The sequence below is a fragment of the Galendromus occidentalis genome, unplaced genomic scaffold (genome assembly GCF_000255335.2).
Source record: "Galendromus occidentalis unplaced genomic scaffold, Mocc_1.1 scf7180000077366, whole genome shotgun sequence".
NCBI lineage: Eukaryota > Metazoa > Arthropoda > Arachnida > Mesostigmata > Phytoseiidae > Galendromus > Galendromus occidentalis.
The window spans coordinates 65096-92677 of record NW_003805354.1 but is presented as its reverse complement, the minus strand read 5'-3'; the positions used below and the strand labels follow the sequence as shown (position 1 = coordinate 92677).

Below are 27582 nucleotides of genomic sequence, written 5' to 3'. Positions count from 1 at the left end.
TGGCTGCGATGAGACGCTTCGCCCGGATCATCCAGGCTCAAATGATCGGCTTCTTCGCGGGGGAAGGGCGGAGTATGTCAAACCGAGTTGCTGCCGGGTGGCGCGAGACACGAACAGTCTCGCTCCCCCATATTCGACAATCGCCATCCAGTCACAGGCAAAGATAACCATCATCATCAAGTTCGATTACGGATTTGCATTTTCATCATCCCTCCCTCAAGCCCCAATGTGCGTCCTGGAGTTTGCGACCTCTCAGATGACACAAGACCTCTGGAGCGCGTATGAGCTCGTCGAGCACCGATTCACACCCAGGAAGCTGAGCTTTCTCGCGCGAAGATCGATAAACATTCAAAACTTCCCGCGCCCCACGTAGTCCGAATTCTCATGAGATGCTTGGGGGAGAATTCGTAGATCCCGGGTCTAGGAGTTCAATGCATGAGACCCATTGTCGAGTGAAGCCTTCCAAGCGTTTTGCGTAGCGATGTCGCTGACTTGCTCTCAAAAAGTCAGCTGATCGGTGGAGAGGGTAGGTTCCAACGTGTCAGCTCTCTGCGCCACCGGTGCATTCACTACGACGACATCTTTGCTGCTTTGTTTAGTCGAACGGTTAAGGAGAGCCCTTCACTGGTGGTTCAACTCTGCTGGTGACTTTCATCGACCGAAGTTCTTTGTTTAGAAACTCCCAGAGTCCATCTCGCACAAGCAATGGATCAAGTTGAAGTGTACCTCCGCCCGGGGAAAGAATTCGTGAAGGATTCGATTCGTTTGGTGAAACGTTGCACGAAACCCGACAGGAAGGAGTTCAAGAAGATCGCAATAGCCACGGCGATCGGTTTCGCCATCATGGGCTTTATCGGCTTCTTCGTGAAACTGATCCATATCCCCATCAACAACATCATCGTCGGCTCCTAATCAAACAAAGAATACGGTTCAGATCCTGTGTAACCCGTCTTAGAAAACACCCCGATCGGAACAAGCGGAGTCAACTGTGACGTCAGCAGAATGTCTCAAATACATCTTCGATTCGAACAACACTACGCGGTGGAATATTTTACAGCCTATATGATTCCCTGGAGGGAGAAGCGTACCATTTAATCGTCTTCGTTTGTATGTACAGATGTATAATTAATAAACTTGAGCGGTCGACTCAACAGAAGGCTGTGTTGGGCGCGACGTCAGAGCTCCTCTAGGCTTCTGAGATTTTCAGTGGGTCAGTGGACACCTGGTACTGGAGTCCCTCGCGCCGTCGCTCCCATGGATGGGATTCGACAAAGAGTGATTGGGAGCCGAAGGTGGGGGGCGTGAGCTGAGCATGTCAATTACCTGGGCCCTGAATGACGGGATGGCACCAACTTTCGGCTGAGGTGCTCTCACTTACCCCTCGCCAGACACTTTTTCGATCTCGATTGCTCGACCATAGCGAGGTCAGACCCCGAATACGGTCAACTTGATTGACTGTCATACCCCCAGAGCTTGAGGTGACGAGAGACTCTCAGGGGCATTACAAACTTACCGATATTGCACATCCGATTCGACCGGCCGTCTCAGCTCACGGATCGAATTGACGGCTTATCCGAGGCTTGGATAATCACTCACCGGCCCACGTGGGAATACGGAACTACAGGATCTGATCGATGCATTCCCAGACCGCCCCGTTCATCACCGCGGGAACCTCGCTTCGGAACTCATAGCCTCGGAATGGGCTATGGACGAGATGTATCCATCCTGGACATCAACAACCTCATCATCGATGATCGCGTAAATTCAGGCTGAGAATTTGGACGACTCGCTCCTGAAGGAGCTTGGGGGCTTGAGGCGATCGCGAGATCTAGACGAACGGGGTCGGCGCGTGGTGCTACGCGAGTCATTCTTTGAAATTTGGAGACCTCTGCACTTGAGCGCTGAAAAGATCTTCGAGAGTCGAGATGAGAGGCTCATACTCTCACCCTTTCGAAACGTTTTCTCATATCCATCCTTATAGATGGGACCGGTGAGAGATCCTTTTCGAGAATCTCCAGGGCGTATGCGGGCGTCAAATCAGAGGCCGTAGCCCCGGCTCCTCGTGTCTCCCGGCTGGTGACGGTGGTGAGACTAGACTCACGTTTCCTATTCCTCCCAGCACGGGTTGGTACAGGGGAAGGAGCCTCATCAGAAAAAAACTCTTGCTACGGTTCTGAGAACTCCTCGTCCAGTCTCACGCAGAATTCCAATCAGAGGAACCAGTACTTGAGCGAGGATGTCACTTCTTTGAGTCCGCTCCAAGACCAGAATGGAATGCTTGATGCTTGTAAAACAACATTGTTTATTGTATGCTCACATTCGTTCTGCCACAAAAGGCTCGCGATATGTCAATCACAAGTTACGCTCGACCACCGAGCAGATTTGAGACGTGGAGTTACCCTTGCTCGGAATCGAGCTGGACAGCTCCAATGTCGAAAGGAAGCTCGACTTCCACCACTTTCACCCGCGATCTCAATGATCCGCTCAAATTTCCTCGATCCGAGACTCCCATAGTCATTTTCGCACTGAGTTCCTATATATACAGGTTATATACACAGCTGGGTTCACACCTCTATCGAACCGTTGAGCCTCCTTTCCACAGAATATCATTCGTTTAAATAGTCAGTCGACCCTAATCGCTAAAATCTCGCTCTTTCACACGTAGCAATCTGTTCATTTTTTCGGATGAGAGCTTTGAGGTTCAAGATCCGAAAATGATTCATGGATCGGAAGAAGTTATCTGGAAGTCTTTCATTTTTGGTTTCGCTGTATAGAGATCACTTAACCTGGCGCAACTTCGGCATCAGTGATACTAGAAGCCCCGCTGCGATCATTCCGCGTTTTCATATTTTCTATGCCCAGCATAAAATCGCGTCACCTGCCTGTTTGGCTCGCTTGGGAGCTCGCTCCTACTCTGTGGTGACATGTCGCCTGGAGGTTTCCTCTGAAGCGGCGAATTCAGGAGCTCTCAAAGTCTGCCTCGAGGGGAATCTGTCGGCTACTACGGCTTCGAAGGTCATTTCTCTGAGCTCACTCCCAGTCACTTCGTTACTTAGTTAGTTGGACTTTCAGCCTTATCGAAATCGTGAATGAAGCTCGGGTTCCCCGGTCGAACCCGGACTCGATTGAGGGTGGAGTCGATACAACGGAGGAAATCAAACAACTCACAGAAAACAAGAGGAACGTAACAAAATATAACGCTTCCGTTAAAATCTCAAAACGCACTCAACAACCTTTCACCGATCCGGTGCACTCATCCGGGAACAATCTTTGAATGTAGCGTACAAAGGAACTGATAAGCTCTAAACGTCTCCCAAGGAGAAAATATATGACTTAGTGGCGCGCGCGATTCAAGCGCGGGCATTGCAACTTATCCATCCGTACTTAAGTTAATTTGTTTCGTTCTTTGAAAAAGAGTTCAATCGCAAATCTCAGAGGAATTCATCGAAAATAATCACTTCCGTTGATGGCTTAGTCTTGAGACAGTTTTCGACTACAGCCAGTATTTTGTGCACTCTCCGGTCTAGAGCTTCCAGGTGTCCATCGAGGAGTACCGGAGCGACGGCGTCATTTGACATGGATTTCCGCATGCGTTTGCTCAATCTACCACCAGGCTGGCTGACGAAACTGAGCAGGGAGCGCAGCGTGGATTGACGTATCATACAGCATTGGTAAACGGGCGCCAGGATCGACATTTCATCGTGCTTCGTTTTACCGAACCTGCGTCGGAAACATCATCTTAGAGACAAGCAGTGCTTCGTGACTAATGAGAAGTTGAGATACAACGCTTGATCATACGTATCCAATATTTTTCAACCGACAGCTTACCCTCGTCCGTGGTCCAAGTGAATGGGGGATGATTCGTTGCCGAAGAGCTTGAAACTCTCGTAATGGTGTCGATCCATATTCCCGGTGAGAAAGTCCAAGATGGCCATGTCCATGAGGTCCGCCAGCCGGCGTCCCTTGTTGTAGGGCGGTGTCTCCTTGATTAGTTCGCAGTAGTCGGGATCGATTTCCCATGCCGCCTTACGACGCCGGTTGTACGACCTGCAAACGAGAGAAGGAACGATCATGCATCGGTGCCGCAAGCCCGGGATCCAGAAGGACGGTTGACTCAACGTAGCCGTGAGATCCGTTCAATCGAACGATGCAAATTTGCCAATCAAGAACTGCGTATGCATGATCTATTTATACCTTCTCCATGGATGACGCCACGATGTTCGCGGTGCAATATCTGTTGAAGGCAAAAACGCTGCAAAGCTGCCCTCGAGGTCATCGGGATGGCCACAGATGGCATGCGAAGTATCACAGTAATAACTACAATGACCGCTGAAGCACAGGTTTTTCGCTGAAATCATTAAGAGGGAGGATAAGTCTCAAGCCGTTCAAGATACTGTCTCTACTGGATGCTGGCTCAGGAGAGAGTCGCACGAGTCGCCTAATGTCATATTGAACGCCAGATACCGCGATCGAATCTCCCGGCCATGGCGAGATTCCCCAATTTAGTGGCCGAGTAAATGAATATCGAATTTGCGTCGGGATAGAGGAGGATCGAGTCGAAATCGATCCCAAGGACACTGAGTGATCAGGTCGGACAAGAGAGCGAGCCGCACGTGATTCTGGATCTTCGGAGAGTAATGGCTGCCTCGGATCTCTCGCCAGGCTTTGCCTGGAATTTTTGGACTCCCCTCGGATAGCGCTGGCGGGAAGGGCTATGGGCTTCCGTGTCAGCTGATTGAATGATAGAATCCCCTAGGACGGACGCCCTCGTCACTCGAGTGCCCGCGGTCCCAGTAGAAAAGCTTTTGCTCCAGTTTCTCGGAAGATATGGATAATTCCGCACCGAGGATCGGGGAAAACTTCCTCGCGTTCCCTTCAGCACCATGGGTATGTAGAGGAAGGAATAAGTTCCCGGGGGCAAGTGTAGGCATTTTCCGATTCACGACTCGATAATGCTCTCCTACGTCCGGATATACTATGTACATATATGATACTCTGCTCGCACCCTACGGCCATGAGTCGAGCTGTGGGGATCTTCTTGGAGACCCCTCCATTGCCCATACGGAAAGGTTCCCCGAAGGAATGATTGGCAATCGCATGTCGAGCTCTAAAACTAGCAGATATCGGACTTGAGCGCGACACTCCACCCACGTCGCTCGCCAGAGGCACTCATAGGGAATCGAATCGATATCCAAAACTCCCTCCTATTATACTATCGCACGCCCGAATAAGTAATTGCATGAGATGAATAATAATCGACAAGTCAGACCAATTAGTTGGATTCTCCCCTAAAATAGCATCGTCTCGATAAACAATCTGAGCACAAAGATGGAGCTGGGTATCACAGCCTTATAATATAGGTGACGGTCAATCGACGGTGTAGAGGATCTGCGGCGGTGGAGAGAATCGCAATTTCCTCAGAAGGTCTCCGGTTTATCACAAGAAGGACCTCTCTTCTGTGGATGCCTCACTCACCGGGAGAAACGAAAAACGTCTTGGCCAGGTTCTGGTCAGCTAGCGCGTAGATTTCCGAAGTCATGTTCAAAGTTCGGCCAGCGACGGGCGGGGCGCGCCGGAATCCAAGTAATCTAGAGGAGAGAAATATTTCAATTATTCTCCTGGAGTTCGGAAATAAGGGGCGGATATCTGCTTTCCCCGGAAGGAAATCGTCGCATTGCTCCACGGGTGTTTGTGCCTTGACACGTCTTCCAGATAATTGGTAGTGACACGAGGAGAATAGAGCAGTTATGCGGGGAAGGTGGAGCGTGCATTTCGCTTCTACCGAGAACGTGGACGGATCTTGAATATGTTTCATGGACATGAACGCGCTCATTCCTCGGAGCCGGAGCTCATTCGTCGCGTTGTCCGCTGCCTCATTGCAACAATACTGTTTCCCGCAATTCCAATCATAATACTGTCCGTGTACCGCGTCCGCAAATTGGGATACCCTGTTGGACCTCCCCGACGCTGTCGTTCAGGATACGATAATCCAGCTAGTATCGAGCGACCACCGACTACCATAAAGAGCACGAACAACACTCAGTCAGTATGGTAAGCGCTTCTGTGTTTACCATGGTTGCGGCTTGCAAATAACTCATTCTTTTTTACGTCGTTATCACGAGTACGCGCGTCACGGACGATTGCTCCACTTGGATGATGAGGACGAATGCACCCGTTTATAAAAGATTGGAGGTGATATTGTTCTCGATTCGGAGAAGACAGGAAAACTCCCGGAGAAATGAATATCGACTGCCTCCTAGTTGAGGGATACCAATCGTCTGCTCCAATAATCTCTTATTCTTCCGCTCAATTCATTCTAAGTTTTGTGGGATCCGAACTCCCACTGAATTTTCCGGAGCGACGAGCCCGGTTTCGCCTAGTCGACATTATGTCCCAAATTAATCGGTAGGAATTCCCGATTCGGTTCTTCCAAAACACTGTGTGAGTATGTCTGTTCTCAAAGAATGAATGATTACAGCGTCTAGGTAAGTCATCACGCCTGGGTCGCTCGTTCGACTCCGTCTCAATAGGCTCCGGTGCGAATATACCTGATGATTGTTCTCGGGCTTCCCCCGATCGAACCAGCAATGTCCCGAGGTCGGCGGAGCATTCACAAAAAGCACGAAACCTGAATATTGTGTGCTATCGTGGAAGCTCGTAAGGTTTCTTACCTATCGAGGTGGTAAGTGGCGATTTCAGCATTGTGCCTCTCGTAGTCGACGAAGTAGAAATGATTGGGTTCCGTCTCTTTGTCGCGCGGAAACCTATGGAGCGGAATGAAATCTCATCATTGCGCATCTAGCACACTCTTCCATCTCCAGCCATGAAAGTCCTTCCTGACAGAAGCCCGCTCCGTCCTTTGAGTGATCCAATCTGATTGATCCATTGATCGATTCAATCTCCGAACAAACGAAAGAACACGTCGAGCAACACGCTTAGCTCCACGAACGCAGGCTAAGCGTCGAGATGCTGATGATTTCGAGGAACGAGAGTCGTAGAACGGAGAAGGCTGTCCGCGGAACTCGCTCGCCCTTGCGGTGTCGGGCCAGGAAGATCGACTGTCCGTCGTGGATAGACAGAGGCGACGACGGTTCCAAATTGTATCGCACTAACCTCATAGGCTTGAAGAGTGCCTGTCCGCCATTATCGTAGTCAATTATGAGTTTGAGTTGCGTTCCGCCCTCTTTCTGGACCACGCGAACTATCTCAAGTCTCGCCATGTCTCGAACAAGATCATCGACGAGCGTTGAGTCTTTCGCGTAGAGCTCGTCCTGAGAAATCGCCGCATGGAAGCGCTCGAATGAAGTCAGGTTCCTGCGCGCGGGAAGAGAGAGAGAAAATTAGGGTTAGTGAGGATCATCCGCCGAGTCGTTCTGTTTCGCAACAAAAGTTCATATCGTTGCTATCGGCAAGTGAGCGCGGAATCGCCAGGATATCCTCCAATCGTGGTCGTGGTAGAAGATTCCGATGGATGATCCCAAAGTGCTCTGCGCCGCGGAACGACCGAGTCAGAGCTATCGTTGGGAATGCAAGTTTGCGTGCCCGAAATAAACTGAACACAATCTGACAAAGCCTCGGGGTCAGGCATTCCGTTGTCTCGGATTGCATCCATCACGGCCTTCGGGGAGTCTGGCGTCACGTAGGTAGTGTCTCGCGAAAAATTCGACCTGTCTCCGTCGCGGAGGAGCAGAGCAAACAAACATATTGCTCGCGAATGAGCGAAATTCCTGCAGCACGTTCCGTGAATTCCGTACATCCTCCCCAGATGCATCCCTGTCGAGCCACTCAGACCGTATTGAACGAATCCTTCTCACGATGCCATCGCTGCGCCGGGTCAAGTCATTCGAACAACATGAAGGGAGCTGAGCCCTAGGGCTCCCGTGCAGGAATTCCACTTCATTCGAGAGTATAAGGATGAATCGCAAGCTTCTCCACTCGGATCCGCTCTTCCAGTCTCAGGCGTTTTCTGTGTCAACACAGAGGGAACGAGCGAACTACTTGAATACGGACGGGGCTCTGGCCGAACGCGGAGGACGAGAACTGAATTCCTCCTATACTCAAGTATCGTAGCAAAGCAACTCCGAAGCGCCGGACCGAGACCCCAATTCTTTCACGTTCTGCCCGAGTCCTCCATCAACCTTGAATGTCACTCGCTCCGCTCACGGACTCGGGATGCCTCCTGCGGCTACACCCCGACCTCCTCCTCCTCCTCCTCCGAATCCTTTTCTTCCTATTCGAGGCGCCGACAGGTATACGTGACGGTAGTGCCAATGTGCGTCTTACGAGCCTTCAGCTCCTTTTATTCTCAGCGACGGCGGCAGCAGCGGCGTCCCAACATCTCCATAACGGTCCAGTGGATCTCTGCGGTCGCTCGTAGATTTCGTTGCCACTGGTGTTGTCGCAGCCGGAACTCCGGCGCGGGACGACGCGACGGCTGCGACTGTTATCGCTACCTTGTCGTACGGCGCCGAGCTATTCTTCTTCCCTCTTTGTGCCAACCGCAGAGCGCAGTGGGCGGACGGATCGAGGGGACCAAAGGAGTTCGCTCACTCGTGCACCCATGGGGCTTTCCCTCCCAGTGGAGATTTCGATTTTGGTGGGCTCGCTCATTCAATCGCGACCGCGGAGCAAGCGAGCTCCCAACCCTTGATTTGGGCTGGTCTAAGCTAGCGTTTATCGTTTTGACATGAAATCATTGAATGTGAATCTCACCCGTCGAACTCAACGTTGTTCAGATCCATCACGGTCGGATTCGATGTGGTCTTCTTGATCCAACGCTTGAGGCCCGTTTTGTCCGGAATGTCGTCTATCGCTTGTCGATTGTCGATGATGAGCTGAAGCTTCTTGAAACTCTCCTTCATTTCTGTGGTTATCTGGAAACAGACGGAATCGGAGCTGAAATTTCCGCTCCAGACGAGAGGGAGGAGCCTCTCGCGTCCACAAGTGAGCTCTGCCAGCTTCGGTCAAAACCTTTTCCTCTTACCTTGGGAATTTTCAACTTTGGTTTCTTTGATGTGGTCATCGTGAGCTCATCTTTCTTCTTTCGTTTCGCTGTCGGACTTCCCGCGAGTCTTCTCCCGCCCGACTTCGGAGGTTCCTGACCCGACCCCGTGGGCTCTGGGTACAGCTGACTCGCATCGGCCGGAAAGCGATAGGCCATAGGTGATATGATCGGTAAACCCCCGCTCGGACTGGAATTCAGAATGGATCCGAGATTAGACCACGATCGATTCAATTGAGTATCCACGCAGCGGAGCCTCGAGTTGGGCTGCGAGCGCAGAAGAGAAGCTGGAGCTCTGCTCGACTTTGGAGGTTTTTCGACTCCAATGCAAGGATCTGTCCAGTGTAGCCTTCCCGGAGAGTTTCGTTCCGAGCGCCGGTACGTTCAGCGGACGAAGGCGCAGCGGCTTTCGGTCGCACCCCTCGACTGGGTCGAGTGGGCTGACCCGATGCCCGTGTAGATGTGTTCGCTTTCGTTTGCCCAACGGTGATTACTAGACATTAGCAGCAGCAGCAGCTTCGAAGCTTTTCTGATTCCCGTTCGCCTCGCTATCTCTCGATGGCTGCCGCAGCTGGTTCGCCAGTCAAAAGTTTACGACTCGTGCTCGGCGATGAAACTTCGGGAGAGAGCGGGGGAACGAAGTCGTTCAGAAACTTCCTAGATTACCAGAACGGTGGGACAGCGCTCCTCGCAGTGGACCTCGGCATTCCTCGATTTCTGATTCGCGCCCTCCCTCGGCGGGGGATGTTTGCTTTCGGTAGAGGAGGAAGCAGGTGCATTTTTCCTGTCGATTCCTGGGTCATGAGGACAATGAATCACGACGAGTGACTCCCGGATGTCCCTTCGGAGCCCGGAATCGAGACTCCCCCCAAATCGGAGCCGGATCCGTCGTCGGCGACAAACACCGTCTGAGGTCATCGACGGAGGAGCTTTTTTTGGAATCGTCAGAATTCCAGAGAGTGCATCCCGATTTTCGCAAGCTGATTTTGTTGCTCGGTGCAGAATCATTAGGTAGACAACTCCTGCAGGCGAAACCAAAAAATGCACTGTCGATTCCAGGCGCAAACCCCGAACCGCCTGCCGCTTTTGCAACCGAATCGGGAGTTCTTCTTCATGTCAGGATTCGGAATTCGTAAATTAGTCGAGAGGAACAGACAGGACTCGGCGGGATATCGGGTACAGAAACCGCTCCCGGGCTGAACTAATGTTTCGGAGGATACAATCTATCGAGAACGTTCGCAGGGGAGAGCAACAAAAAGATTGACGTCCTTTCCCTGACATCGATATCGCAGGGATCTTTGACCGTATTCCCCCTTTGTCAAAGCTCCGCAACAAGATCTGCCGCCGACCGGTACCTAGAGCAAGACCGTTCTGCTGACGCAAGACCTTTCGCGGTGACCGGAGAGATCGAGCCATCCTGCGATGACCGGCCCAAAGTTTTTATGCGACCGAGAAGACCTCATCCCTTGTGATTGTATTGATCCATCCGGGGAAAGCGGCCGCTGCTGTCTGGCAGTCGTTGGAAGCAGCGCGGCGGCTCGGCCGTCGGGATTTTCTCACTGATCGAAATGAGAGAAAGCATTTAGACGAACTCACCTAATTTTGGTCTGCACCATGAAGAGGAAGACGAGCATGACGAGGCAGAACAGTATTGTGGTGGTGGTCAGCCGTTGGCGAAATTTCGAAGTTCTGCAGCGACATCCGCAGGTGGACGCATCTGTAGCTGCCTCGAATATCCGGCCGAAACCGGAAGCATTTCGGGACTTCTGGTTAGGCACAGGAGGCATCTCCAAGGGAACATTGATCTTGTACGACATGATCGTTCTCCTTAAGTGAAACACTTAAGGCTTCCTGGAATCAATAAAGAATGGAAATCTTAGGACATCCGCGTCACTTCTCTCTCCGGTCAGGCATCAGATTCGAATGTGGGAGCGAAAATTCAGCTGCCTCGTCTAGAACGATCCTTGAGAGAAGACCGATCCCGCCAATATTGAGCCGCTCCGACAAAAAGCTGCGACATATGTGATCCGCGCATGTGGATGCAAAAACAGTGTTTTGAAGATGGTTGGGTTCCTGAATCACACTTGAAGTGTTTCCCTCTCAGTCTTTCAGGTTAGTCCGCTGTTCATTATTTTGAATCAAGGCAGAGGGACCTCCGTCTCATAAGGCTTCATAGTTGCTCTTGGTTGCCGTCCCTAGTTGCGAAACCCTCCGGTAGTTCACTCCTGCCGTATGCCGTGTCCAGAATCGCGGAGGGCGCCCAGCAGCCTTGTTTCTTGTGATCTGCAACAGGCTGAGAATCTTCTCGAGGAGTTTTTTAGGAGAGCTCGGAGTACAGCTCCCGCTGGAGACCTCTCTGTGAATAAGCTCCGGCTTGGAATCTCCTCCGACATCCCCACTGCATCGGCTCCGAGGCGAATTGAGAATTCCGCGGAACGAATCCTGCTCCGGGAGAATTACTATTTTGCTTCGCCTAAAAACTATCCAGCGTCACGGACCGTACGAGCCGCTGTCGAGTCGATCGAAGGGCCGAGGGCAAAGAGACCAGGCAGAGAGGCGGGTTTAAGCGAGCAATCAGACCGTTCTCGGAGTCGGATCCGTCTGTTTGCCCCGGCACATGACAGCGCAAATGCTCAGGGTTATTGGAGTCCGCAATCAGCTCTGCACTTACTTCCTCTTCGGGCCGCTCCCACCCTGTTGTTTACAGGCGATGCAGCGGAGTCCATGTCTCACTCAGCTGCCGGAGTTTGACTCGGACCTCGAACCGTAGCGGCTCAGGACAGCCGAAAAAAAAAAACTCCCGAGCTCACTCCAAGCTGCTCGACCACGCTCATCGGTCGCATCGAGTTTTATATTTTCGGTCAACAGAGTTTCTCATTGCCCTTCACGACTAGGAGCATCGAGTTCTAAGACCCTCGACATCTCCTTTCTTGCGCAGCTCGCGAGAGCGGCACTGGAACTTGTTCCGTCTCCACCGCGGGCCGTAGGAATCGTTTGAAGCTCTTGCGCTTTTCTTCGACGTCTTCCGAGGAGCCTCGAACGGCTTTTTTTCGATTGGTGTCCGGAAGGTCCGCGTTGCTCGGACGCATTTGATTTTCTGCAGTTTTTGAGTGGTTGGCGCACTTCAGAAAGTTCGGGCGAAATAGGTTCGGGAGCAGCATACGCGGTTTCTCCGCGTGATAGAGGCGAAGCGGACGAGCGAGTTTGACGATCCAATACCTTGACGCGCTTGGAGGGCGGAAAAAAGAAACGCGCACACCTCAACTCAGGGACTGTATGTGGGAGAGTTGTGTCGGGAAACGGGACGAGGAGGAGCATATGAACCTTCGATGACTACTAAAACAGGCGCGATCGGAAATAGGCTTTGGGAGCTGGAAGATTTTCCTCGCGCAACGAGAGAGCGTTCGGCAGCAGCAGCTTTCGCGCCTGGAATTCCTCGATGTCGGCCGACCTCGGCGAATAATGCATTTATGCAGAACATGTGGAACAAGATGAAGGCTGGTATTCTCTGTCGGACGGGGACCGAAATGTCCGACATGCCGCTACCTCATCGTTCCGCGACGGCTGAACGGTTTCAAGTTTACGAGCTCTGCACCTAAACGCCGCGCAAAGAAGGAACGGAACAACGAATCCGCTTTACCATCGAGAGATGGGGAACGAGCGTCGGTATGCAAAGCGTTTGTTGCGGCGGGAACGAATCCGAATTCTCTTCGTCTACGACAGAATGAACCTGGAAGTGTTGCGACGAGGAACACAATGCATTTGATCATCCGAGCCGAGTCGGTGTGGGAAGATCTTTTCCCCCGGGAGCCTGAACGTCCCGATCGGTGCTTCGTTTTCCCGATCGCTCATGAGCTCATGACCCTCTGAGAGCAGAAGTGGAGTTTCCCTCACCGTGTCCGGAGCGCGGAGCCGGAACAACTGGGGTGTTCCTCTATTTCTTTCCCTCTGAACTCATATGCGCGTCAGAGAGCTCTCATGCGGGCCTCACAGTCGCTCCTCCAGCGGTCATTAGTCGTCATGCCATCGCCGGCGGAAGTTTTTAAGCTGTCGTCATCGGCAGAATCCTCTTACAATGCTACTACTAGTCTCTACCATTCTCGTTCGCTGCCTGCTGACTCAGGAGTTCATTACATCGCTCTGCCCCCTCGCTCTCCGCTCGACGAAGCGGTCGCCAGCGCTCCTCTGCTGTTGATCGTCGCTATTCCTCTCTTCGTTGGACCGTTTCCTTTTCCCGTGTTTTCCTCGATTTTCGAAATCTATCTCTGCCACCTTCGTTCCCTCTCTCCGGCGAGTCCTGAGCTAGACCCAAGCCCATTGTTGAGAGCACAAGGGGATACAGGTCCGGAACAGGCTCACTCAGATCTGGAGATAAAAAACTCCAGAGCAAGCAGATTTTTCAAAGCAAAGTCCGCACTTTCTGCTGGCCCTCCTACAGATTTGGCTCGTCCGCAGATTTACTCGCTGCTATTGCTTCCGTCCGCGAAATCCTCTCGTCTAATCCTCAGAGACGGTTCCTCTCTTTCTCCCGCTCAAAGTCCCCGATCCAGGATTCGCCACACGCCTTCCAGGAGCACTTCGGTATCGACGGTTCAAACTAACAGACTCTCCGGTTTCGGTGGAGCTTCTTCTCCATATCCACTGCGTCCCCTTGTGTCCTGACGCACTTTATGGGGCGAACTCACTCAGCTCCCTCGCGTGGAATGCGTTGCGAGAGACGGTCTCCGACGTCGCTTCGAAGCGGTTTCAGGTCCACGGCTACATCGAACCGCTCGATGTGCATCGACTCGGGGGTTTTGGTTGGATCGAGGGCTTGGGGGGTTCCCCGCTCGTTCTTCCTAGCCGCCAGGGTTTTTTCTTCCCATGAGCTCGGACCAGTCGACTCGTGTTTCCATACAAGCTCTGGCAGACACTTTTCAATGATTCCATCAGAAGGCGGCGGAACACAGCTGGGTTGACATTTTAGTCCCTGTGCAAGCCCTGGAAGCTCGCTCCCGCCCCGGGATTTAAGTCTAGGCAGGCGATGAAAATTGAGACTTACCCCTATCCATCTACGGTCTGCCACGTTTTGCGGCACGTCTCAACATCCTGCTAACAACTGCAGTTTCTGCAAGAGGGAAAATTCGAGTTAGTACGATTTCGTATTCAGAACGTTCGACCCCCCCCCCTGCTTTCCGAGGGATCGGACTCGGAAATCCCCCGGGCCTTTCCGACTTCGGCGGAAATTCGCTTGTACTGAAGGTCTCTCCAATAATTTCCCCGACGTCGTCTCATTCCCTGCGCCGATCGTCGTCACCGGCTCAGGAGATTCTCCCGAACAATGCTTTTCCACTGACTCGGAGTCTCGCTGGACTTTTTACGACGTCACAACCACACGGCACGGTTGTGCCTGGGTAGCTAACCATTCTACAGCTCTGCAGTTAGGCCACACCAAATCCTCCACTGGGATTTCTGTTCGCGGCGAAATTCTCTCATGCGACGATCGTCTCTGGGCGCACAGGCCCATCGTGTAGGGGGTAGCCGATCAGCAGCTTACGTCATCTCGACTTTGGGCTTCTGTTTGGGGATTGGAGATTGAACGCGTCCGCGCTCGAACCGGCTCCGAAATCTTCGATCGAGACGGGAGAAGTTTCGGACCGACTCAATGTAGCTAGTCCCAATTTGAACTTCAGGTAAACAGCAGGAAAAGATCCCAGATGGCGAGGGCGTTCACAAAGAATCTCCGCGATCGATTTTCGGCAAGTCTGCTAATATCGCGATATTACGTCACCAACGAAATGTCGTCCCCTGCGTATCGGAGGGTCTCTGCGTTCGATTCCCGTTGGTCTGAACATCGAGGCGCTCTTTTCCCCCGGTGGCTTCCGCTTCTTGACGAATTTCGAGCTTTGCTCGAGCAGAACAGCTATTCGTTTTTGATCTTGCGCATATGCCTTCTTCGAGGTTCAAATACCTAATCGAAACCGTGATCTGGTCGGAGTTTCCTCCCATGAATAGGTGACATCGATCACCCGCAGCTGACAAATCTCGAGCGATCCAATGCCAGCAGCTGTCGGAGCTGAACTGCCAACTGGACACTCATTCGATACGGCGGGCGTGAACTGGATTTGTTGGTCGGATCTCATGCGAATCGTTACTTTCACTGTCTACCCTCGCTGGCAGGCCCGCTCCCTACGTGTGTGGGTGGGCGTATGGGCGAGAGAGCGAGTGAGTGCGCAGTCCACTGCAGGCAATATCAAGTCACTGCACCAGGTCGCCGCCGTGTTCCAGCCTAACGAATCCACGATTTTATGAACGAAACCATTGAAAGCGACCAACTTGGGACCTATAGAGGCCAACGGATGAGTCGGACCCGCTGTATCAGTTTCCGATTCATAGTCGGCCGCCACTCTGTAACAGACGACGATTGAGTCCACAGGGATCGTGCAAACCGACAGCCCAGCCCACGTCTCTCTCTCTCTCTTGCTGCCTCGAAATGCGGCGAACCGTCCTCAGTCCAGCTTCTGCCGTGGGCTAGTCAGCTATTGCCTCTGTGGACAGGCTGTACGTGGAATGCGGATACCTAGCCTCGGAGCCCAGATCGCTGGCCGAGCCCGCTCCCGACCCTGACCCCGGGAGCTAGCAATCCAATCTTTGGAAGATTCTGAGCGTTGGTCATCCAAAAACTCTCGAATGGATGCTCTCCGATTAGAGCTCCGGTTGATATAGAGATCCGTTCCATGATTCGTGGGGGCAGCCCGATGCCATTAGAATCCCAGGAGGAAGCGGTTCTTTTTGCTTCACTGTCGTCTCGATTTGTCACGAACAACGAACCTACCTACAATCCTGCCGATTCCACGATCGCGAACGCGAAAGCGGCGGCCCGATGAGGCAAAGATTCGTATGCTATTCCTCCGAGAGTTTTTCTTTGCAATCGCTGAAAATATCAAAACAAACGTCGTCATCGACAAGCGCCTTCCAGCGTCAGCGATGCGAGTCGTGGAAGTATTTGCTTTCAAGCAGCAACGGTATCGGTCGGATTCCGGATGCGACAAAGAAATCTTCTCGGCGAAAGCGGTGTCACCGACTCGGAACTATCTGAACACTCGCGGAAGAATCTAAATACACTGAAAATCCGAGCAGTCCGTTCTCATTTCTGACACAGGACCCGAATCGGGAGGGAGCTCTCGGACTTCCGGATCAATCCGGGACAGAGTGAGCATTTGTCTCGGAAAACCAATCGCGAATCGCGGTGTTCCTAATCCCGATTCGGGAATCCGGCTCGGGCTAGGGAGTCGATCCTGACGATTTGCTCAAGATTCGTGAAACCAGATGAGAGCTGCAGAAAGATATTCCAAGATGTTTCGAGCTCACCCGGCCTGAACAGCTCCTCCAATTCTGTCGGGAAGAGTCGTTTGAGGCTCGGATTTGAGATAAGAGCTGATCACGGAGCAAGAGGAGGGCCTTTCGAATCGCTGACCCTCAGGATTTTGGAATGCTCTCATCCGTAATCCTCGGAAACTTAGTCAAGCGAAATTTTCTGATCTGATGCTCCCAAAGACGAATAGAGTCCCTCGCCGAGCTTTTCCCGTCTAGAAGACTCCGAGGACGGACTGTCGGACCCTTTCTCGTGGATCGGATTCCCTGACTGGGAGCCGGAAGAATCCGAGCGCCAGCACCGATGCGTCGTTTCTCCGACCGCAATCAACCATAAAGTGAGTACTCCGCCGATTGATCGAAAAGTCGGAGCGACGCATACTTCGCTGTCCGCGGGAGACAGCCGAATGTCTATCTTCTAGGAATTTCTCTTTTCTCTCCTCTTCGGTTCGCGGTTCCACCCCGGCAATAGTAAAACCTGGAGAGATGATACGACTGCGGTCAGGCCATGCTCAGTCATCGCCACGAAACGACGACTGCGGCTCACCGCTAGAGCCGGAAGGAACGAAACTTTGCGAAAAATCCGGTAAATAGTCGGACTTAGTTTGTGATCTCTTCGCCGACCTGGCAAGCAAGTACAAAGCGTTTCATCGATCTGACGACGTCGTGATCGAACTCTCGGCAGCTCCGTGGCTGACTGTGAACAGTACAAAACAGTTCCAAGCGCGCTCGACACTATTCCAGTGCCTGAGTTCAGTCAGGAGATCCTGTGGGGAGCGAGAAATCAGGAGCTGTCGGCGAACATCTCGTGATTTCGGAGTCGACTCCCGCGACCGGTGCGGCGGAACGCGGCCACTCTCCGATGCAGGAACCGAACTCCTGGTGGAGGAATTTCCGGGAGCCAGCGCCGCTCATCCCACATTCCAAACACTTCATAAAAGGAGAGACGGAGCGAGCGTGCAAGACATAGACGCTGTCGACATACGGTACTCGAGACCACGCTGATGGCTGTTTGTCGACACGCAATGTCGACCAGTTGCTCAGCGAGGATCGGTCGGTCAACAAGTTTACCGACAAATCTCCGCAGGTTGTCGCGGGCTATATTCACGGCTAATGCGACGTGTTTTGTTCACGTCATGAACGATCGACGCATGCCGTGTGAGCGGTCCTGGCTTCGAGATTCTTATGCTGAATACTTTAGCGGTCGAACGCCGCTTCCACTAGATGATTCTGCCGGGGTCGATGTTGATACTATCGACGGTCATTCGCCGCGGCCGAGATACCTTCGTTAAATTCGTACTTCAGACGGGAGGAGAGAAAGGATTCATCACAAATGCCAATGGATCAATTTAGAAGCAAATGAACACATCGGCACGTGGATCGACGTCGACAGTTGAATAGATGAGCAAACAACTCACGCTCACTTGCCGACCCGGCCCGCTTACCGCACAGACGCAACCGACAGCGGATGGTGCCGTCCTCGAGAATATCAGCAGCGCTTGTGATAGTTCAAGAGGTTATCCACTCTGATTCGAAGGCCTCACGACCGTAGGGTTCTAATAAGGACATCGACCGGAACCCTCTGAGCCTTCGGTCATGAGAGGACAGCGCACCCAGCGAATTATGATTTCCGCAGGATAGGCGAAAACACCCCCCAAGAATGAATGTCGATCTCTATCTACTTTTCGTCTCGAGCGCCGCTTCTTCGGCCGAATCCTCCGAGATCTGAGTTCGTGACCATAGAAGACAATGAGTAGGTCGGAACTCTGTCAAGTCTGCAGAGCATTCCAGGAGCACGCGTGAGACACGCAGAGATCCCGCGAGATTTCCGCGAGAAACCCCCCGCATTTCGCGAACATTCCCAGTGTGGTCTTAGCAGGGTATCGTCCGGGACATCGGAGTCGTCTGGACACGGGTTCCGGTCTCGCTCGGCACTTTTTCATCCGTGGGCGAAAACCCACGGCTCCACGTTGTGGAGCCGAATGAATGGGTGCTTATCGCTGCTGTAGTCGGAGACTACGTACTACTTTCGTTACCGATAGCCAGTTCGGCTCAGTCCGCTCTTGTTTTCCTGACAGCGAACGAGCGAGCGACGGTATACGAATCCAGCGTCGGGTTCAACGGAGCCGGTACGTCAAACGACCGGCCCACGGGCCAATCATCCCATAGCGACCGGTCAAGTTCGTGAGTGACCTCCTGATTCATTGTGTTCGGAACGGAGCCATTAATTCTGCTTTATGGCACGGATGGATCCGGAGCGTGACAAACTTCAACAGAATGAAATTGCCATAACGCTATGATTAAAACACACCGCTTGTCCGATACGCTCCGAGCGTCCATCCGATATGTACTGGGGGAGTGCGAAGCCGCCTACGAGTCCGAAGTCTCCGGAAATCCTTCCAACACACTGTCTCGGTACCGGCCCGTCCGTGCCTACAGACTACGTCGCCGGCCGGAACTCGGACCAGCCGGAGATTACCTATACTCGCTCTCTATCATCACTGACATCCGTAGCGGCGGCGGCGCCCGTAATTAGATTTAGAGCTGAGCTTGTGACCGTTGTCGGTCGTTCATGCTGTTTGCGCGACCCTACCGGAACGGGAATAAATCTGTTCGTTCGGATATCTCGATTCGCTCGAACCCCGTCTTCCCAGAAAACGGAATCCGCTATCTTGCACTAGTCCACGGCTAAATTCGCCGGCGTTTTTGCCGTTCGCGTCTCTTCTCCGTCCCTCCTTCACTCCGCAGAAGAAGAGCAAGAAGAAGAAGAAGACGATGATGGAGGAAACATTCTGAAAAACGGGTTAGTGGACGGCATCGCCAGCGCCGGCCGCAGACTAATATTTCTGTGCGACGATTAATGCGAGCCGTAACTTCCCGAAAAACGGCGCGAATGGAGTTTCGGAGAAGTGCTCGACATGGAATTCCCAACCGGCCCGAATCGACCAGGTCGTCAGATCGATCGCTGAAATCGCAGAGGGAGCGCTTGGATTTTTTTTGTTAACGTCGCGGCAAATAAAACTGACACCTACATTGCGGTGCCACGCATCGTCGCCGCGCTCTCGGTCTGTAATGGTTTTTGGTGGAAGAGAACAACGACTTCCAGCAGCGATACTCCATGAGCTCCGAACACAAAGTTGCGACAGAGCGCACTTAGATGATTCCTAGGAGAAAGCTCAGAAATTTTAATCGCCGTCCAGCTGAATTATGAGAGCCGAAACTAGTACCCGCCGGGAAATAACTCGTCGCAGACTCGGAGTTCGGGCTCCGGAAACCGCAGAATCTTGCTAACCGACCGACTGCATTGATTCCCGGGCTTTGACACTGTTACATTCTATTCGACGGAGCGACGACGACCGATCTTTTTTCCGATCGAGCGGTCTGACCTGGAGAATATCGACACTTCGATCTGAGCCGTGGATTTTTGACGAATCGATTTCGGTCAGAGACGATCGGCGCGGTGTAGACTGGCGAAATGAAGCAGGAGCCGTACCAATCGCGGTAGAATCCGGCGGAACTCGCGGCCTCCCTCGCGTGATGTCTACCCTGTATCCTCCCAACCCAATCCCTCTTCAAGTTCGACGCGGGGCCCTAATCCGCAAGGTACACAACGGTCAGACGTCAAGTCATCTGTCCTCGAGAGGAGAGCCACGGCACTTCTAAGTGTTCACCACGGTGGTGAATTTCCTTTTTGCCTGCTTCAGCAGTTCCACGTTGTTCCAAACTACTTCCGGAAGGAAAACCACGGGTCCACGCTCTCCCGAATTCAACCTCGTTACGAGCCAGGACCCCGAGCTTCGAGATTTCAGCCGAAGGACGAATCGGTGAGCCAATCTCTCCCATGGGTTAGGATACGCGATAATTGACGTCCGGGTGACCAGTCTCTGCATAACCTCGAGCAAAAAGCTTGGGAATGCCCTTGATCTATTCGCTTCGGTGGTCATAGTATCGACATTCCGAGAACGAAGCGAAAACGTCTCATCGGTGTCATCCAGGTCGGCGTTGAATGCTGGCGTCCGCCCAGTCGTTCGTCCATGTTTCCGAACGCTCTAACGCTCGCGTCTTCTAGGACCGGCCGCCTTGGCGTTCGGAAAATTTTCTCGGAGGGTTGACACAGGCTGCGTCATATAGTTTGCACAGATGTTCGCGCTGTCACATGGCCACATTGACGCACCCAAGAAGGAGCTTCCTTGCCGTCGCGTCAGATCTTTTTAAAATAACTTGTTCTTCCAATATTTCAGAACAAGCGTCCAGCGCTCGACCGACAAACCGAATGGACGACGCTGGGATTCTCCCCTGATCCAGTCTCGAGGAACTCGACGAACCCAGTGGCCAGACGGCTGACCTTTTTTGGGAGAAAATGGGATCACAAAAACCAATAAATCCACTATTTCCCCTCACTTCGAGGAGGACACTGCGCCAGGGAAACGACAACGCGCAAAAAAGTCAAACACTCCTTCCTCGCTGTTTCCGTTATTTATGGATGAAATTTACTTTCTCCGCAAGTCGAAGAATCGGTGGGAGACCCGAACCACGGAATCCCTCGTCGGGCTTCCGCCGCGGAAAATTCACCCACAAAAATAGCTGGCGGAACTTCTGACGGAGAAGAATGGCGTGGAGTGAGTTGGAATTTTTCTCTTCGCTCTTTCTCCAACACTGTTCGTTTCTCTGAGATGCCTGTTTCGATGACAGCTACTACGACTCTCTCAGTCAGACATCGGATTCGACGTTGAGAACCGAACGCGAAGCTTCCAAGCGAAGTTCATTCGACCTGCAGCTTTCGATAGGACTGGGCGGCCACACCGATTGACTGGCCCAGTGTTCCACCTGAGGGAATCGACGAAAACGGTACACGTGAGCGAGTGCCGTAATTCATTCCGCAGACCAAGCTCGGAGCGTGCTCAATCTGAACGTCAATGTTTTACCCGTGGCTCAAGTCATAGTCCCCCGTCCTCGACTGTTTCCTCCCCATTCAGGCTCGATTGATTTCCATCTTCCTTTGACTTTTCCGTCCCGGTTCCTCGCTCGTAGGACGCGGACGGCGAGATCTCGTGTGGCGGGAAACTGACAGAGACGAACACGGAGAATTCCCATCATTCTCAATCAGTCTGATTAGCATCGATCGCATGCAGGGAGTCACTCCTACGGTGCGAGCCGCTCAAGCTGCAGATACGAAATCGAAAGTAACCCGTCCGGACAACGGGAGTCCGCGTATCCACAGTCATGGACACTGATGATAAATCGACGAGCCGACCGGAGCAGCTTTCGCCCGGTCAGAACAATGATCTTGGATCCTGGGAGCGTCTTCATGGTATGGTTGGTCAAACCGCCAGCATCCGATCATTCGAACGTCGCCAAGCGAACCGCTGGGCGTCAACACGTGTTCTCACATTTCACGGACTGATTCACGGATTTGACTTTCGCGAATGCGCCACCCCTACAACGGATACTGTTACTTTCGGCACGTCATCCCCGACGGCAGCTCCCGCGGCATCGGTGAGTATGGCCGTTGAATCCGCTGTCCCTGCCCTAAAAGAGACGCGGAAAAACTTTTGATGACATCTTTTAAGACCTTTTGTTTCGTCTCGTCACTGTTCTCCTTTCCAATACAGGAACTACTCCGAAAAGCGAGAAAAGTTGCGTGCGTCGACGGTGACAATGAGCGGAGTTTTTTTCTCCAGGTAACGCGTCATTGGGTTTTCACTTATCAGCTCGTCAATGGTCGTCGCTTATGAAGAACTCCTCCTAATGATTCGAAAGTTTCCAATTTACTCCATCGAGCAATTAGCTGCGGAAAGTACGCTGTTCTCATTGAATCGAGGCAGGCAGGCAGGCAGGCCGACCGTCCGTCGTTCCAGTTTCACGCCGCGTTCGGAGAGTTCGAACCCGAGCGGAAATTGAACGACGAGCTTCTTTTCAAGGAGCCTGGAGACAGGCGGGCTCCGAGACAGCCAATCAACAATGGACTTGGCCGCCTTGTGTGCTGTGAGGTAATTTGTTTTGCGTTCGAGTAAATTTGTGAGGACTCCTTATTCTCTTTCCTCGGATGCGCTTCTCCTTGTCTCGTTCCTCCTCGTCCGAAAGGATCCTCCCCCACAACGACGACGACGAGTCGCTAACTCGTTGCCATCGCGATGTTGTCTCGAGCTTTCTGCTCCAGAAGGTCTTGTTCGATGTTTGCGCTAAACGAATCTCTAGCTGCCGGTCGTGATCGTCGAACGCCGACTCGCGCAGAATCAGGAGCATCGTGATCTCACTCGGGGAAGCGGATTGCAAGTCCGCCAATATTACGGATGGCATGAGGTCCGTGTCGACAAATGAGCGAATTTTCTCATAGCTCCCACGTTCGATATCTTCCCGGAACGTGACCACGTCACGGGCATGTTCCCTGTCTTTTTTGAGTCTTCCCGTTCACTTGAGTCAATTGATACTTATCGCCTCGCGGAAAGAGCGTTCTGCTGCCGTGATTCTTTTTCGAGAAGAGAGTAACGCGAACGATTGGAACGGTGGCGAGCAGTCCCCGATAGATTTTCGCGACAAGATAACGACTTCTCGAACATCCATCGTTTTCGTGGATTGGTGTCAATCCGGTGCGGAGTCGTTTTTGAACATTTGTTCACATTCCAGCTGATCATTGATTGTCACCCATTAGCAATCAATCGGAAGAGCGATCGATCCATGCGTGCATGCACGAATGCAAACACCCGCCTGGGAATCTGCCCATTTCTCCTGTGGCCACATCCGCGGAAATCCACCCCGTTCGCCAGATTATATCCGCTTTTCCAGTGAACAATTTGTGAGGCTCGTTTGGAGGAAGGATATTCGGTGGGGCTTGGCTGGTACGACCGGAATGCCGCGTAGGCCTTCGCGGGCCGATCGCGGCGCAAGTTTGTGCGATGCTATCATTTGCATTTGAATCAGGGAGTCGATAATGTGGTCGAGGTGGAGTACAGCGGCGCGGACGAAAGTGATCGAAGCACAGCCTACCACGGAACTCGCTGGCCCCAAGCCGACAAGTTGCCCAGAGGTGGCCGCCTATGGTAATCGTTTGCTTGCGATGGAGCGATGCGGCAGAACGATCCAATGGCTCTCGGCGTCACGAATCGAGACTGACAGACCAAAGATTGGAAATGCTCCCGGCAACGTCGCACGGAGCTCGTCGGCCTACGCTGAGGGGGCGGGATTGAATTTAGCCAGAGAGCCAATCTTTTCGCCATCCTCCGACAAACCTTCTACCACTAACAGTAGACAGCACGTCCATCACCCCAGCGTCGTTCCCTTCGCACGTTCTTCGACATTCTCTCGCTCATTCTTTCTCTCGCTCCTCTGGCACGTCTATGATTGTACGTGGCTGAGCACACCGTTCTCGGACGGAGCTCAGAAAAGCCCAGAACGTCCATCTCGTCAAACTTGAATTTCCGTTGATGGACGCCAACCAAAGACCGCAGCTCATATGAAGTTTTTCCTCACGCCGCGCCGTGAAGCACACGGGGAACCCACAAGAGCGAGAGGGAATGGGGCCATGCGGGGACAACTCCGAAAACCGACGTCCTCCCTGTGGGCGCGGAGCGAAGGGGCTCGAGGTAGGCGGGGGACATGGGAGTCGGGTGAACTATGGAATGGCGATGGCTGGTGGTTTATGGAGCGCGAGATGTCGTCGTCAGAGGACAAAGTCTCTGCAAAAGCCAAATGAAGTGGAATTCTCCCCCACACGCGCTGATGGAGGCTTCGGCGGAAATTCTTCTATGGCTCCTTCAAGTTGATAGCTAGCTGCGCACGAAAGATGGCTCAGCCGCACGCGAGCGGGCTCACACGATCATGGTGACGATGATGAATACGATATTCGCTACGCCATCATTTACTCTCACAGTTGAAGATTTACAGTTTGAGATACCTCAAACTTTCGAGAAACCGATGCGACTCGGCTGAGTGGAAAAATTGTCTCGTTCCACTAGAGTGGGTATACGAGGAGCTCTGGAACCGGTTCGTTCCCCTTCCGACAAACTAAGGAGCGCACAGGACAGGAAATTCGGGCCGACTGAGAGGTGATCGTCGGAGACAGAAACAAGAACGAGAGATATGAGAGAACGCTTCTTGGCCTCATTCAATGAATTTCTTCGATCGATATGGAGAAAAGAGATCGTTGGCATTGGATTGCGCAATCATTTCGTGGGGGTTCTGCACGGGACAATTGACACGAGACTTCGGCGGCAATGGGGAACGGAAACAAGAATGCAGAGCTGAAAGGCTTCGGATATTTTCTCTTAAATTTTTTCACGTCCGCGCCACCGATCACATTTCACTTATCTATCGTTCTCCCGTCATGTATTGGCCGACCAACCGACCGACCGGCCGGCTGCCCCGCGACGAGGAACTGGACAGGCGGGTGAGCGAGCGAGTGAGCAATCTACTATCGTGGCGGCTTCCAAACTATTCAGGCAACGCACTAAGCAAGCAGTCAAGCAAGAAACGGGAACCGTCTACGGTCTAGGTGGCCGTCCGTCCGTCCGGTGACAAAAGAGAAAGCCAGTTGGACGACTCAACCAACAAACGCTAGGAAGCCGCAAGCAGCGATAAGTATATTTTGACGTGACATCATGCCCACTTTCCGAACGTGTCACTGAATTTATTGGGCCTCCACGAATAAAAATGAACATATTCGGCCGAGTTTTCCACATAGTTCGGGCACGAATCGCACGAGCTTATTACGCTCGCTTGCCCGGTCGCTCGGTAGATTTTCGCGCGCTTCAAGAACAAGCTTCCAACGACTGGACAGAAAGCATCGGACGTGCGACCGATTATTCGACTCCGGGAGGATAGCGTTCGAAATTATTGGAATCCTCATCCGAAGGAGAGCGACGCTCCCGTGCTGAGAGCAATGCGTGGGAATTCCGAGCTCACTAGAGAGAGTTTCCCGAAATGAAAAAGCCTGGAGTTTCCCTGCGGCGTTGCGACGTTTGCTCGATTCGCATGTGATTTCCGCGACGCTCCGATCGAGAAGCGTCCCATGAACGCAAAGCGTCGATAATAACAATCAGAGACAGCGGTACAATGTTGATTCGAACTTACTCTTCCTTCCTGGAGTGGTTTCTCTCGTGGAACACTCTGGCAACTGGCGGCGTCTAATTGCGCACTGGGTCCATTGCAGTAACTCGCACTCGATTTCTCATCCTGAATGGTTTTTCCTTAATTGGAAACTCTCGCTATTAGCGGTGGCTCCATCTACGATGATATGTTGTTGATGTTGTGTTGGAGCTTGGAACGGTGGTTCTGGTGATCTCTTGTGTGGAGCAGTGTTTCACGTTGGAGTGCGAGAGAGGGACGGGGAAAGGGACCAACCGTTTCGAGAGAGGGACCCCATACCGAAGGAAGGAACACGCAGCGCACCCGCTCAGGAGGGGAATCCAGGATGGCTGCGGCCAAAGCGAATACCAGCGCCATGGCCACCAGGAGCGCGTCGCTGCCGCAGGCTTCATTCATCGAGAGGGAGGGAAGCCCCATCGACAGCTCGCGCGTGCTTCTCGATGGTACGACAATCGCGCGGAGGACCGCGCGAATGAACTCGATGCGCTTTCCCGGTTCCTACAGTTGTCCGGAGAATGTCTCGCCCCCTGTTCTTGGATTTGGCGGTCCCATCGATCGATACCTCCCGGAAAACGCTCGCGCAATGTTCGGACTGATCTTGTTAGAATTAGAATCAATCCCGCTAAGCGGATCAAAATTCCGGACACAACTTTTCGTGTCCAGAGACGGCTCGGGAGCTTGTCGTAATTCATTTTCTTATTTTTGACCCATGTCGGAGAAGTCCCATTTTCCGGGTCAAACGTCCCGCTGTTCTGAGCCAATCGTTCTATTTCATGTTTCTATTCCACGTCATTCCAGACGTACCATTCAGCTGTTCTCCCAAAATTCTATTCACGGACCGAACCTGGGAGCTGCTGGCGCGAAATATCGAAGTCTGAATAGCTATTTGAGGGCGAATAGTCGAAGGCTTTCTGATCGAAGCCATTTCACCAGCTGAAGGTACGCTTCAAAAGGGCTCATCTCGCGAGCAATAGTCCTTTTCGGAAGTTTCGCAATATTCCTCCGGAAGCTTCTTCGCGGGTGTTCGCATTCGAACCGAGGACAGATTCGGCCAGCGTACTGGAGACCTCGATATTCGCGAATACATTCCACTACAAACCCTCCCGTCTGAATATACACGGGATTTGCGGTTTCTCTCGAAACAGGCTCATTCTGGCACGATATCACTCGATCTGTGGAACGGGTTGGATGAGCAAGGCTAAAGTGTTAAATATACCTATCAATGGAGACGTCGCGCCGCTCCACTTGCGTATCGATACTCGCAACATGACGAAGGCGTACTGCGACTGGATACCGTGGAAAAGGCCTGGCTGGCTTGCGGTAGAGACGTAATCAAAGCGTTTGGCTCGAGTGTTATTGAGTTAGCCATCGAGCGACGAGTGTTCAACGGCAAAAGAGGATCGTCGGGTTTTCTTCCTCTATGGCAGTAGAGAACCAGATCAGTGAGCGCGTCCGCTTTAACAAATCGGAGCTTCGGGAGATATTGTTCAGAAACTCGCTCGTAGATAATATTTCCACGGAGGAGAGAAAATCACGGGCGCGAATCCCGATGGACACATCTGAAATCATTCCTCCAATTCTTCATTGAATAATCGAAGTCTCCCCGGGACGACTAGACTTGAAAAGTCGCCGCTGGGATTCTTGTCACAGCGGAGATATCTAGCCCGTACGCTCTGCTCAAGCTCCAAGCTGTCCGGGATCGTCACCTAGATGGAAAATAAATGAAACAGATGGAAAATAGTCAACACATGTTGATACTGTCAACCCGAATGTAAGTAGACATGGATATTTCACGACTCGACTCGGGTCGGAAACCAAGCTCGACGCGCCGGAGGAATGCATGACTTTCAATGAGCTGCCATTCCAGCTGATGACCTCCCAGTCTGACTCTTCCGTCTCTTCCCGTTCTACGGAACTGAGCCTCGCGCGATGAGAGGGCTATCAGAGGAGTATTAGAGCACGTCGGCGTTGTATGAGTTTTGTGAAAGGAAGAACATTTCGTGCTAAACATCTCTCTCCCGGAATTGTAGATATGTTCATCGTGTCATGAGGAGAGCCGGGGAATGGGGCTAGAGAAACTCTGTTCATTTTTTTTTAAGTTTCCAATGAATGGAAGTTGCAACCGCTCCGAGCCATGTCTGGGC

At 52.4% G+C, this 27582-nt stretch overlaps 2 protein-coding genes across 2 annotated transcripts in view; both read right to left on the bottom strand.

Annotated features, from left to right (window-relative positions):
- Positions 1-3431: 3431 nt before the first annotated feature.
- On the bottom strand, positions 3432-25591 carry LOC100898174 (extracellular serine/threonine protein CG31145). The gene is made up of 11 exons (XM_018639120.2): positions 25424-25591; positions 14043-14108; positions 10598-10852; positions 8984-9191; positions 8713-8873; positions 7114-7314; positions 6672-6764; positions 5476-5588; positions 4195-4348; positions 3829-4047; positions 3432-3720 (listed from the first exon to the last, which is right to left on the bottom strand). The coding sequence occupies exons 3-11, from the start codon at positions 10816-10818 to the stop codon at positions 3432-3434; spliced, it is 1659 nt and encodes a 552-aa protein (XP_018494636.2). The 5' UTR covers positions 10819-10852; positions 14043-14108; positions 25424-25591.
- LOC100898030 (kinesin-like protein Klp10A) overlaps positions 14082-27582 on the bottom strand; it is a 37597-nt gene continuing 24096 nt past the window's right edge. The window contains exon 9 of the mRNA XM_003742308.1: positions 14082-14108. Coding sequence (XP_003742356.1) covers positions 14082-14108 — 27 coding nt within the window. The remainder of the gene's footprint in view (positions 14109-27582) is intronic.